Source organism: Nomascus leucogenys, chromosome 7b (genome assembly GCF_006542625.1).
Source record: "Nomascus leucogenys isolate Asia chromosome 7b, Asia_NLE_v1, whole genome shotgun sequence".
Lineage (NCBI taxonomy): Eukaryota > Metazoa > Chordata > Mammalia > Primates > Hylobatidae > Nomascus > Nomascus leucogenys.
In genome coordinates this window covers 12,783,245-12,795,659 of record NC_044387.1, presented here as the reverse complement: position 1 = coordinate 12,795,659, position 12,415 = coordinate 12,783,245, and the positions used below count along the sequence as shown (strand labels likewise).

General features: G+C 57.9%; 1 protein-coding gene across 2 annotated transcripts; it reads left to right on the top strand.

The window, feature by feature from the left end:
• The first annotated feature begins 3,235 nt into the window (after positions 1-3,235).
• On the top strand, positions 3,236-12,190 carry CDC42EP1 (CDC42 effector protein 1). Of its 2 annotated transcripts, none has more exons than XM_030815602.1 (3): positions 3,236-3,365; positions 8,819-9,558; positions 10,872-12,190. In XM_030815602.1, the coding sequence occupies exons 2-3, from the start codon at positions 9,096-9,098 to the stop codon at positions 11,603-11,605; spliced, it is 1,197 nt and encodes a 398-aa protein (XP_030671462.1). In that variant the 5' UTR covers positions 3,236-3,365; positions 8,819-9,095; the 3' UTR covers positions 11,606-12,190. The 2 variants fall into 2 exon arrangements, with proteins under 2 accessions (XP_030671462.1, XP_030671463.1); XM_030815603.1 differs by lacking the exon at positions 3,236-3,365 and adding an exon at positions 6,432-6,563.
• Positions 12,191-12,415: the final 225 nt, after the last annotated feature.

Here is a 12,415-nt window from a genome sequence, read left to right as displayed (position 1 = left end):
AAAACTGAGTCAGATCCTTCAATCAGGAGTGGAGCCAGGAACAAGGGCACAGCCCACATGGAGATAGGTTTCTATCTGGAGGCAGGCTGCAAAGGAGGCAGAGGGCTCCTCTCTGCCTCAGCTTACCCAGATGTAAAATGGGGCAAGAATTCCTGATTCACAGGTTGCCTGTCAATGAGCTGGAGAAGACAAAGTGTGTGGCATATATAGTGGGGAGGTTCTCAACCACTTGTTCTTTCCTGCCTGCCCTCCCCGCCCACGGGTGAAGAAGATGGAGCAAGCATGGGGCAGGTTGTAACCACTTCCATCAGGACTGCTTGCTCGGTCATCTGCCTGGGGCTCACAACACCCTAACTAGTAAATACCCACACTGCTATTACACCCATTTCAGAGATGAGAAACTTGAGGCTCAGATGGGCCAAGTGCTTTGCCCACGGTCAGCCACTAGGCCAGGATTTGAGCTCAGGGCCTTTGACATTGCACCAAACTGCCTCCTTTACCAGCCACTCTAGGATCCTCTGACGTGTAATTGATTGTCTAACCAGGTCACCTTTGAGAATGAAAGGAAGTGCTATTAATAGTTACTCTGGAACAGTATGTGTAATCTAGGCTGTCCTAGGCAAACTGGAAAGTATGGCCATCCTGCCAAAGTAGGGGGCTTTACACAAATCACTTCACTTATCTGCAAAAGGGACACCATGGCAGGACTTTCCCTATGGGGCTCTCACAAGAATTAAATGTCATAATGCATCTTAATGAGCTACAGGACCTGGTATGCATCAGGTGCTCAATAAGTGCTGGTTACTACTGATGCTGTTAATAGTAATAACCACAGTAGCACTAGTTCTTTGCTTCCATCACTGTCCTTCCAGTCCATTCTTCACTCACAGTCAGACTTCTATTTTGTTTTTTGTTTTTTTGAGATGGAGTCTTGCTCTGTCGCCCAGGCTGGAGTGCAGTAGCACGATCTCAGCTCACTGTAACCTCCGTCTCCCAGGTTCAAGCAAGTCTCCTGCCTCAGCCTCCTGAATAGCTGGGATTACAGGCGCCCGCTACTATGTCTGGCTAATTTTTGGTATTTTTAGTAGAGACAGGGTTTCACCATGTTGGCCAGGCTGGTCACGAACTCCTGACCTCAAGTGATCCGCTCGCCTCGGCCTCCCAAAGTGCTGGGATTATGGGCGTGAGCCACCGTGCCCGGCACTTTTTTATTTTTATTTTTTGAGATGGAGTCTCGGTCTGTTGACCAGGCTGGAAGTGCCATGGTGCGATTTTGGCTCACTGCAACCTCCGCCTCCTGGGTTCAAGCAATTCTCCCTGCCTCAGCCTCCCGAGTAGCTGGGATTACAGGCGCCTGCCACCACGCCTGGCTAATTTTTGTATTTTTAGTCGAGACAGAGTTTTACTATATTGGTCAGGCTGGTCTCAAACTCCCGGCCTCAAGTAATCTGCCCACCTTGGCCTCCCAAAGTGCTGGGATTACAGGCGTGAGCAACCATGCCGGGCGACAGTCAGTCTTCTAAATGTACACCTGCCGGTGCTGCCTGCTGGCTCACTGTCCCAATGCTGTTCCAATTCTCCATGGGACAAAATACTCCTGGGCTGGCCCTCAGGGAAAGAGTTCCTACTGCTGTGCCACTTGAGCAAATGCTACAATGCTTCGTGCCTCCATTTCCTCATTTGTCCAGCTGCAGAAATAGCTCCTTCCCTTGGCCACCAGCATGGGGATTCAGGGAGCCAGTGGAAGAGGCCTAGCCCCTGGGTGAACAGTAAAGACCTTGTCTCCTCCACCTGTGAGTAAATACAGCTCCTCATCCCAGGCCACAGCAGTGCTCAGCCAGTCTCCTCCAGCCGGGTTTGCCTCTGCTGCGGGGTCCTCCGCTCCCAGCCTTTGCTGTGCTGTCCCCTGCCAGCTGTGCACTGTGCATTTCCACTGCCCTTCCCTCTTCCTACACATCCTTTAAGACTTAACTCACACCCACACAGTGGCTCACACCCATAATCCCAGCACTTGGGGAGGCCGAGGCAGGCAGATCACCTGAGGTAAGGAGTTCAAGACCAGCCTGGCCAGCATGGTGAAACCCCCTCTGTACTAAAAAATACAAAAATTAGCCAGGCGTGGGCAGGTGCCTGTAATCCCAGCTAGTCCGGAGGCTGAGAGGGAGAATCGCTTGAACCAGGAGGTGGAAGCTGCAGTGAGCCGAGATCGTGCCATGGCACTCCAGCCTGAGCAACAGAGGGAGACTCCGTCTCAAAAAATAAATAAAAAAAAGAGAGAGAGAGACTTAACTCAGGTATCATCTCCCCTAGGAAGCTTTCCTGAGCCCCCAGGCCCTGCAGGCAGTGTTAGGGACCTGTCTGTGCCCTGACAGCCCAAGGACTCTATAGTCAGATGGGAGTAGTCAGAGGAGGGTACAACAATGGGAGGCAGGGGCCAGAGATCTATCTCCCCTCCTTGAAGATGGCACAGGGTCCCGGGTATGGCTGATTCCCTGCCCCCCATGGAAGTGGGGGGGGATCTGTAAAGTCTCTGAGATGCGACCTCCTTTACCTGCCGAGCAAGCCTCCTAGGTGCTCTTGGAGCAGGGAACACTTCACACAACATCTGATGCTGCTATTATCTATCCCACTTTCAGATCGGGAAACTGAGGCAGAAAAAGGTAAGTAGTGACTGAGGCAGGACAGGAGCCCAGGCTGTCCGGCTTCAGGGTCCCGGCCTTGACGGCCACTCTACCCCACTCTACCAGTCGCCCCAGTGTGGCTGTCTTCCTCCTGGGCACCGCGTGGCCTTTACCAGATGGAAGGGAATGAGAATGGGGAGGAAAGGAGTGGGCGTGTCATGCTTGTAAATATCAAGGTTTAAAGGTCCAGGCATTCAAGGCCTCAGATCGAGCTTCCCGGTTCCCCAAACTCCCGCAGGGCACGGCTGGAGGGCCCAGGAGGGAGGAGAGTTCATCAGGCCTGGACGCCCCAAGGCCACGCGGGGAACCGGTGGAGGAGGGGTTGGCGGCCCGGGACCAGAGTCGCCTCCCCGGGGCAGCCCGCACGTTCCCCGGCTGGCCCTGTCCGGGGTGGCGAGCAGAGGCCTGGCCTGGCCCCCAGCCGCGTCCCCTCCAGCTCTCGGCGGCGGCGAGGACGGTGTCGGGGAGGGGGCCGGGCCCCGCCCGCGGGCGGGAGGAGAGGGGCGGGAGGCGGGAGCGCCCACACCCCGCCCCCGCCCCCGGATCCAGCCCGCGGAGCCCGCGGCCAGAGCGGCGCAGACCGGCCCAGCGACTCTCCCGGGCTGCCAGCCGGGACGCGCGGCCGCCGCCGCTGCAGACGACGAGTCTGCCCTCGTCCCGCGCCCCCGGGGCTCGCGGAGCCAGGTAATAGCCCGGGCGCGCGGGTCCTCGGGGCGGGGGGGCGTGGAGGCCGGCGGGTCCCGGGGCCTGCTGGGGCTCTGCACCCTCCTAGGCTCCCGGGACCGGGACGGGGAGAGGACCCGCCCGAGAGAGGCGCCCCAGGGTGCCCACGGGAAGGCCGGGGGCGGCCGCGGAGCCGCGCAGGGAAACTCCGAGCTTTCGGGCTTCGTGTCCCGTTCCGGGCTGGCGGAGGGGGCAGAGGATCGGACGGGGCTGAGCGGCCAAACTGCGCGAGGAGGGGGAGAGCCGAGGGGCAGAGCGGGGGCTGTCTCCGCGCCTTCCTGCGTGGGGGAAGCAAGGGCCGGGGCGGGGAGCGGGCGACGCGGCGGAATGTCTCCCCTCTGCCGAGGCCCACGCGGAGAGCGGGAAGTAGGGGGTGGGGGGCCCAGGGAGATGGACAGGCACCCTGCCCCCTCCCCGACCGCCGCATTCCAGGCTGGAGCCGCGGATGAGGTCATCCCGTCCGGTTCCCCTCTGGCCAAGAAAGCCGGCCGTCCCCTTCCCCCGCGGAGCGACCCTCCGCGTCTTGAGCCCCGTCCCCCCAGGGAATGTTGGATGGCCGAAGTCTTTCCCGGACTTCCAATCCCGGCCGCCCTCCAGATTGTTCTGCCTTTGCCCCAGCAGTGCCAGACCCGCAACGTTCGAAGCCCTTTTCCTAGACCGGGAAACTGAGGCTTAGAGAGGAGAGGGGACTGGCCTGGAGGCCGCAGCGGCACGAAACGTGGCGCGGGGACCCGAGACGCAGCCCGCAGCCGCTTCGCCTCGCCCGGTCCAGGGCTGGTTCGGCTCTAACTCGGGGCAGTGGGCACGAAGCGCATCTCCTTTCCACTTTCCCCGTCGCTCCCTAATGGCCCACGGTGCCCCCTTTGGAATACGGAGGACTGGGTCCCCTAGCGCGACTGAGAACAACTAGCTACTCCGTTCTGGCCTCAGTTTCCCCGTCTCTCCACCTTGAAGCGTCTGGACTTTGAGGGGCAGGAGAAGCCAGCCGCCCGGGTTAACCCCTTATCCCAGGGACCAGAGCAGGTTTGGGGGAGCAGCCGTAACCAAGACAGGGACCCGCTGTCCAGCGGTGGGTGGGGGGGAGGTCGTCACCCAGCTGGATGCCCGCAGGACGGGGGCTGTGTGCACCCGAGCAGTGGCCTCCAGGATGAGACGTGGGCCCCTGGCCAGCACTGCGGCCTGCGGGTGACCCCCAGGTGAATGCCAGGGTGCAGCCGCCCCCGCTCTCCTTCAGAGCCGCCCTTGGCCTCCCCGCGACCACATGTGCCTCCACAGCGGCCCCTGTTGGCCGGATCCCGGCTCCAAAACTTGTTCTTGCGTCATTCCCACCATTGAGTGAGCTCAGGCCATGTGCCCGGGCCCTGACTATCCTCTATAAGGTAAACATAAGGACTCCAGGGACACTGAGGCTGCGTGGTGACCTCCTTGCCTAGGTCAGAGGCGCTGAATCTGCAGAGCTGGGTCTCCTGTCTTCCCAGGCCTGCACCTGCACCCCACACCGGGCTCAGCACTGGATATCCAAGCCCTCCAAATCCTCTTCCCTATTCCCCATCGTCTTCAACCCTGGGGCATTTACCAGCGATGTTGGTCTGTGACTGAGGGTAAATGTCTCCTTTCTGAGCTTCGTTTTTTCCATCTGTAAAAAGGGTGTTCTGAACACTAACGGGCGGTATTCCTGGGCAGGTGAGGGGAGGTGAGCCTGGCACCAGGACACTTGGAGCCCTGCTTACTCCAGTGCCAGGTGAGGCACACCTGATGGCCAGCAGTGCCCTGTGATTGGCAGCAAGTGCCACGTGGCTGCCACCAGGCGTCCCTGGAATGAGAGATGTTAGTGTAAAGGTGTCAGATTTGAACCCATGGCTGCCCTGCTCCAGTATCTGAGGGTTTCATTACATTTTCTACCCTTGCAACTCCCTTGGGAGGGGAACTGCCTGGTGTGCTGTTCCCGTTTTCCACATGGGAAGACCGGGTCCCAGTACCCTGCCCTCAGCTCCATAGCGCTGCAGAGTCCCTCGACCGCAGTAGGCAGGGTGGTGTAGGGGGTGGGTACTATTGGGGGGTGCCCAGAAACATTTGAAGGATGGGATCATCGCAAGATTGGGGAGGAAGCTGGTCCCCCAAGTCAAAAGTGACCATGGGGGTTCAGGGGGGAGGAGCCCCTTTTGCTGGGAGAAGAGGTGCTGCCTCAAGAAGTCAGGCCAGGTGTGGTGGTTCACACCTGTAATCCCAGCACTTTGGGAGGCTGAGGCAGCAGGATGGCTTGAGTTCAGGAATTTGAGACCAACCTGGGCAATGGAGTGAGACCCTGTCCTTACAAAAACTGGAAAAACTTAGCTGAGCATGGTGGTATGTGCCTGTAGTCCCAGCTACTCAGGAGGCTGAGGTGGGAGGATCGCTTGAGCCTGGGAGTTCGAGGCTGCAGTTAGCTGTGATGGAGCCACTGCACTAAGCCTGGGTGACAGAGTGAGACTCTGCCTCAAAAAAAAAAAAAAAAAAAAGTCAGGGAGCTGGGGTGGGAGCAAGTGGGTAAGGCCACATGGCAGACCCTTGTACAGGATATTTGACAGAGGAACACCCTCCCCACTCCCAATCTTTCCCCCAGAGATGCATCCTTAATCCCTGCTGAGCAGGGAAACTTGGCCCTGCCATGAACCTATCACTTAACCTTGGACAGGTCTCCCTTCCCACCGAGCCTCAGCGCTGCCTGTCAAATAGGCCACGCTGCGGCTTTGCAGGGTTGTTGGAGAATCAGATGACATCATGTAATGGTTGGCCAACTGTGGATCGCTTCAGAACTTCAGCAAACATTCCACGAGGACTTCTCGGTGCCGGGGGTGCCAGGGAGGGAAAAAGATGATTCAGAAGTTCCCCCCCCCACAAGGGGGTGGAGTTAGGGTTGGGGGAGGATCAGATGGTGGGAAGGGAAGAGAATGTAGTCAGAAAACAAAGCAAGCTTTGTCCTATTGGCTTCTTTGTTCTTATCTTGTTATTTAACCTATTTTGAATTTCAAATAACATTAGAAGGGCAGTATTGAGATTTTTATGCTTGGAGGTGGCAGCAATGGTTTTAAAAAAGGAAGAAGGCTGAGCTGCAGATGTAGGTGTTCTTGTTAAGGATCATTATTGACTTTTATCAGCTGAGGTCCCAGGTCTGTGTAGGTAAGTGACTTACCCAAGGTCACAGTGTGAGGACACAGAACCCAGCCTGCCCTCCCACCCTCAGAAGGGGCCAGGGTGATGTTTTGGCATTCAGGTTATCATGGAGATCTGTGATTCAGCTGGCATTGATTTGGCACTTGCTAAGTGCAGAGCCCAAGCTGGATGCCCGAGGGAGAAAGGCAGGAAAATCCAGGCAGCCGCCCCACCCTCCAAGTGCATTGCCGATCTCGGGAGGCGAGACTGGGCTCCACAAGCCAGTCAAGGGCTTATGTGAGTCAGAGGCTCTGAGTTCCAGTCTCAGCTAGCTCTGTGGATCTGACCTTGAGCCAGCTTTGCCCTCAATGGGCCACAAGAAAAGCATAGAATCACAGGTGTGCTCTAGCCTGGACTTTGTATGATACTAGAAGGAAAGGGGTCAGAACTAGAGATGCTTAGAGAGGCTGGAGCAGGGGAGGATGTGTGTGTGTATGGTGGGGGTGGGGAATCAGGAAGGAGAGATGGGCAAGAAATAGCTTTTGGCACCAGCTGAGCTTTTTCCAAAGCTTGCTCCCTGACAACAAGGCTCCTACATCCATTTGACAAACTGTGATAAGGTCTTTTCCTGCGGGCCTTCTCAGAGCCTTGAATATGCTCACGCGTGGAGGACGCAGCTGGAAAAAGCCAGTTTTGACCACAGGATCCTTATTCCAGGAAGCTCCTTGAAGGTGGATGGTTCAGAGGAACCTCTGCTCTGGCTGTTTGCCCAGCTTCACAAAGCCTTGGTGAGGTGTCTCCTCCCTCCTGGCTTCGCTGCATGGCAGAGATTTTAATGCACAGAGAAGGGAGGTGACTTACTCAGTTACTCAGCAGGAGGCAGTGTAGCCTGGGGCTCCAGGGCTCTGGGATGTGGGGCCTGTTTCACCATTTCTTACTATGTAGCCTCAGACAAGTTACTTCACTTCATGCCTCAGTTTCCCCTCCCTAATATCGTGCTGCCGTCAGGAGTAATGTTTTTGTTGTTGTTGTTGTTGTTGTTTGTGAGACACAGTCTAGCTCTGTCGCACAGGCTGGAGTGCAGTGGCGCAATCTGGGCTCACTGCAACCTCTGCCTCCCGGGTTCAAGCAATTCTCCTGCCTCAGCCTCCTGAGTAGCTGGTATTACAGGCGCCCGCCAATACGCCCAGCAAATTTTTTGTATTTCTAGTAGAGATGGGGTTTCACCATGTTGGCCAGGCTGGTCTCTAACTCCTGACCTCGTGATTCGCCCGCCTCGGCCTCCCAAAGTGCTGGGAATACAGGCGTGAGCCACCGCTCCCAGCCCCTCAGGAGTATTGTATGGGTTTAAACGATGAGGCAGGTGAGGTCTTGGCACTTAGTAAGTGCTTCATAAGTGGGCCCTGCAGAATAAGTGCTTTCTTTTTTTTTTTTTTTTTTTTTTTTGAGACAAGGTCTCGCTCTGTCGCCCAGGCTGGAGTGCGGTGACACAATCATGGCTCATTGCAGCCTTGACCTCCTGGGCTCAAAGGATCCTCCCTTCTTAGCCTCCTGAGTAGCTAGGACCACAGGCAGACACCACCACACCCAACTAATTTTTTTTTTTAATTTTTTTGTAAAAGCTAGGTCTCATTATGTTGCTCACACTTAGAATGAGTGCTTCTATTTTTTCCTGATACATGGCTTAAGTGTATAGCTCGATGAATTATTTGTCCCCTGTTCAGTCAGTACTGCTCAGAGGCTGCCATCTTTCTGATTGCTAATAGCATCAATTGGTTTTGCCTGTTACTGAACTTCCTTTTTTTTTGAGACGGAATTTTGCTCTTGTTGCCCAGGCTGGAATGCTGTGGTGTGATCTTGGCTCACCTCAACCTCTGCCTCCCGGGTTCAAGCGATTCTCCTGCCACAGCTTCCTGGGTAGCTGGGATTACAGGCACGCACCACCACGTCCAGTTAAGTTTTGTATTTTTAGTAGAGACGGGGTTTCTCCATGTTGGCCAGGCTGGTCTCGAACTCCTGACCTGAGGTGAGCCACCCACCTCAACCTCCCAAAGTTCTGGGATTACCAGCATGAGCCACCACGCCCAGCTGTGTTCTTGAACTTTCTAGACACAGACTCACTTGGGTCCCCGTGTGCCTAGCTTCTGCCCCGCATCAGTTGGAGGCCTCCATCCGTGCGGTTGGGTGCGATCATCTATCCTCTTCAGCTGCTAAGGTTTGGACCCCGGATTTCCTCCTCTGTCCTGGGCCTGCCGTCACCACCCGTTCTGTCTTCCCTCCAGGTCTCCACCCCTGGGCAGGAGAGGAGCCGAGCACCTCGGGGGTGCTTTCTCTGCACTTGAACATCTATAGCTGCTTCTGAGGGGCTGGGAGCCGGGCCCGGGGAGAGATGAGCCATGGACCCCCCACAGCCTTAGCATTCGGGGACCTCACCTTAGGAGAGCGCCATTTACAGCTTCCGCCAGGGCAAAGGAGCTGAGCAGCCATCCCAAGCCCAGCCCACCTCCCTCCCCCGGCCCCTGGTGGGCATGGACTAGCAGCTGTGAGCAGCCAGAGCTGATGCCCGGCCCCCAGGGGGGCGGAGGCGCCCCCACCATGAGCCTGGGCAAGCTCTCGCCTGTGGGCTGGGTGTCCAGTTCACAGGGAAAGAGGCGGCTGACTGCAGACATGATCAGCCTCCCACTCGGGGACTTCCGCCACACCATGCATGTGGGCCGCGGCGGGGACGTCTTCGGGGACACCTCCTTCCTCAGCAACCACGGTGGCAGCTCCGGGGGCACCCATCGCTCACCCCGCAGCTTCCTGGCCAAGAAGCTGCAGCTGATGCGGAGGGTGGGGGCGCCCCCCCGGAGGATGGCATCTCCCCCTGCACCCTCCCCGGCTCCACCGGCTATCTCCCCCATCATCAAGAATGCCATCTCCCTGCCCCAGCTCAACCAGGCCGCCTATGACAGCCTCGTGGTTGGCAAGCTCAGCTTCGACAGCAGCCCCACCAGCTCCACGGACGGCCACTCCAGCTACGGTGAGGGCCTGGGTCATCTTGGCCCACTTTTCAGAGGCTGAGGCTGAGGCTGAGGCCCAGAGGGGTTCAGTGGCTCCTCCAAGCTCCAAGTGAGCTCCAAGTGACCACAGAGGTCAGGCCCAAACCCCACGTCATGGATGGGGAGGGGGTACAATGGTGGGAACCAGCTGACTCCCCAAAACACCTGAGGTTGAGAGTGAGGAGGTGGAGTTTGAGTTCTAGCTGCCCCTTACTTGCTGTGTGACCTGGGCAAGCACGTCCCCCTCTCTGGGCCTCGGCTGAAGCAGTCACCCACCCATTCTTGCCCCCTTCAACCAAAGCCTTCCCCTCATGTCGGAATGATATCATGGAGAGGTGAAGGGCCTGGGCTCTGGATTCCAATCCGGTTCTTGCCTGATTTTCAGGAAGTCAATTGACCTCTATAAATTCAAGTCCTCGCCTGGATAATGAGTCTCTCGGGGTCATTGCTAAGATTCAGTGCCAGGAGAGGCGCAGGGGGGCTGGTACATAGTAGGCGCTCAGGACACTGGAGCTGTTGTTATCTGAACTTGGTTTCCTGTAACTCGACAAATTTGGAAAACCACTCACAAGGACCGCAAGCCAGGGGCCTTCCTGCCCAGCCAGAGAAGTGCCACCTTGGCTGTTCGATCAGAGCGCACCTGAGAACTATGGGCCCCTGCTGCCACCTGGTGGCCACTCCCTGCCTTGAGGCATTTGGGGCAAATGCTCTAACGCCCCTGCCCCAGGCGGCTGCTCAGAACCGCACTGAGGACTGGTCCACAGAAACCCGATTCTGTCTCAGGTCTGTAGTCCTGGAAGCAGGGGCTGGACATGTCTGTCCTTCCTTTCTATACAGTCAGACCCTGATTGCTGGTCCCATCCTGTGTCCACAAATCAGCTCACGTGCTATGGGTTCACCTGCAGCCATCGGCCAGTGTCATGGCAGGGAGCTGGTGGCTATGGCTGAGGTCACAATTGGGACTGAGAGGAGATTTGAGCTCCAGACTTGATTCCACCTCATCAGACTTCTATGGCTTTGGGCTAGCCCCTTCCCCTCATCCCAAACTGAGCCTCACTTTCCTCATCTGCGTAATGGAAATGAGGATAATGATGATTTTCAGCTTTGGGGGTAGACAGGAAGATCACACAGGTGACCATAGAGCGTATTCTATTGGAAAGATGGGAGGAACCGAGGCCAGAGAGGGGAGGGACTAGCCAGAAGCCACACAGCAAGCCAGGACTGGTCCTGTGTCCCCTCCTGAATTCCTGGTGAGGGACCCCAGCTCTGAGCCCACTGCCCATTTCTCTTCTAGGCCTGGACTCTGGGTTCTGCACCATCTCCCGCCTGCCCCACTCGGAAAAGCCACATGACCGAGACCGGGATGGTTCCTTCCCTTCTGAGCCCGGGCTTCGCCGCTCTGACTCTCTCTTGTCCTTCCACCTGGACCTCGACCTTGGGCCCTCGCTCCTCAGCGAGCTGCTAGGGGTCATGAGCCTCCCAGAAGCCCCTGCAGCTGAGACTCCAGCCCCTGCTGCAAACCCCCCAGCCCCTACTGCAAACCCCACGGGTCCTGCTGCAAACCCCCCAGCCCCTGCTGCAAACCCCCCAGCGCCTGCTGCAAACCCCCCAGCGCCTGCCGCAACCCCCACGGGTCCTGCTGCAAATCCCCCAGCCCCTGCCACAAATCCCCCAGCCCCTGCCACAAGCTCCACACCCCATGGACACTGTCCCAATGGGGTAACAGCTGGGTTGGGCCCAGTGGCTGAGGTGAAGGCCAGCCCAGTGGGAGGGGGTCCCCGAGGACCTGCTGGCCCTGCCCTCGGCAGGCACTGGGGAGCAGGCTGGGATGGTGGCCGCCACTACCTGGAGATGGATGCACGGCAGGAGCGGGTGGAGGTGCTGCCCCAAGCCGGGGCCTCCTGGGAGAGCCTGGACGAAAAGTGGAGGGCACCCCAGGCAGGCAGCAGGACCCCGGTGCCCAGCACAGTGCAAGTAAACACCTTTGAATTTGCGGATGCTGAGGAGGATGATGAGGTCAAGGTGTGAGGGGCTGGGGCACGGTCCCGGGGCCCCATCTAGGTGCAGAGCCGGCCCCTCACCTAACAGCTGGTTCCTACCAGACCAGAGACAGGAGAAGCCGAGTTGCCCCTAAACCCCTCCCCACCTCTGCAGGACAGACATGGGAGGGAGGACAGGGAAGGCCAGGCTTGTTCCGGGACTTTTATGCTCCCAGAGGCCCTGCCAAGCTGACCACCTCCCCCGACTGCCACTCTGGACCTAATAGCTGTTCCTTAGGCCCCACTCCCTGCCACCCCCAGCAGCTGGAGGACCCAGCCTCACAGTGTGGCCTTTGTGCCAGACCAAGCTGCCCGTGGGGGACGGGAGGCAGGGAGTGTACCACACAGGGCCATTGTCTCACCTCCCAAAGGGACCGCCTGCCCCCAGCTCATCCCAGAGCGTCCCCGCTGCAACCCTGACAGCCCTCTCCCAGGCCGCTTCCCCAACATCCCCACCCCAGCCTCCCTCTTACCCCAGAAAGGTCAGGTATGACCTCCTGGGGAGGAATCCCACCTGCCTGTATGCCCCAGACTTGCCTCTGGAGCCTGATTAAATAAGGCTGTTTTGATAAAAGGTGTCCTGCAAGATGCTTGGGGACCTGGGACAACAGCATCAGCTCTGCCTGCTTCAGTCCCCTACCCTCCAGGGAGTTTAGAAAGCCAAGGACCCCCCATCAAGGCCCCCAGCAGGAGAGGGAAGTGGACCCGCCAAGGGGAGGGTAATGAGTAGCCAGGCTGGAATGCCCCTGAGATAAGAGGCCCAGATGGGAGCCCTTATCTGCAGTTCCGGGAACAGCCC

Excerpts from the sequence above, each read along its gene's own strand:
- CDC42EP1 (XM_030815602.1), top strand. The coding sequence starts at position 9,096 with ATGCCCGGCCCCCAGGGGGGCGGAGGCGCCCCCACCATGAGCCTGGGC. Across the intron at positions 9,559-10,871 it reads GGACGGCCACTCCAGCTACG|GCCTGGACTCTGGGTTCTGC; the intron begins GTGAGGGCCTGG and ends TTTCTCTTCTAG.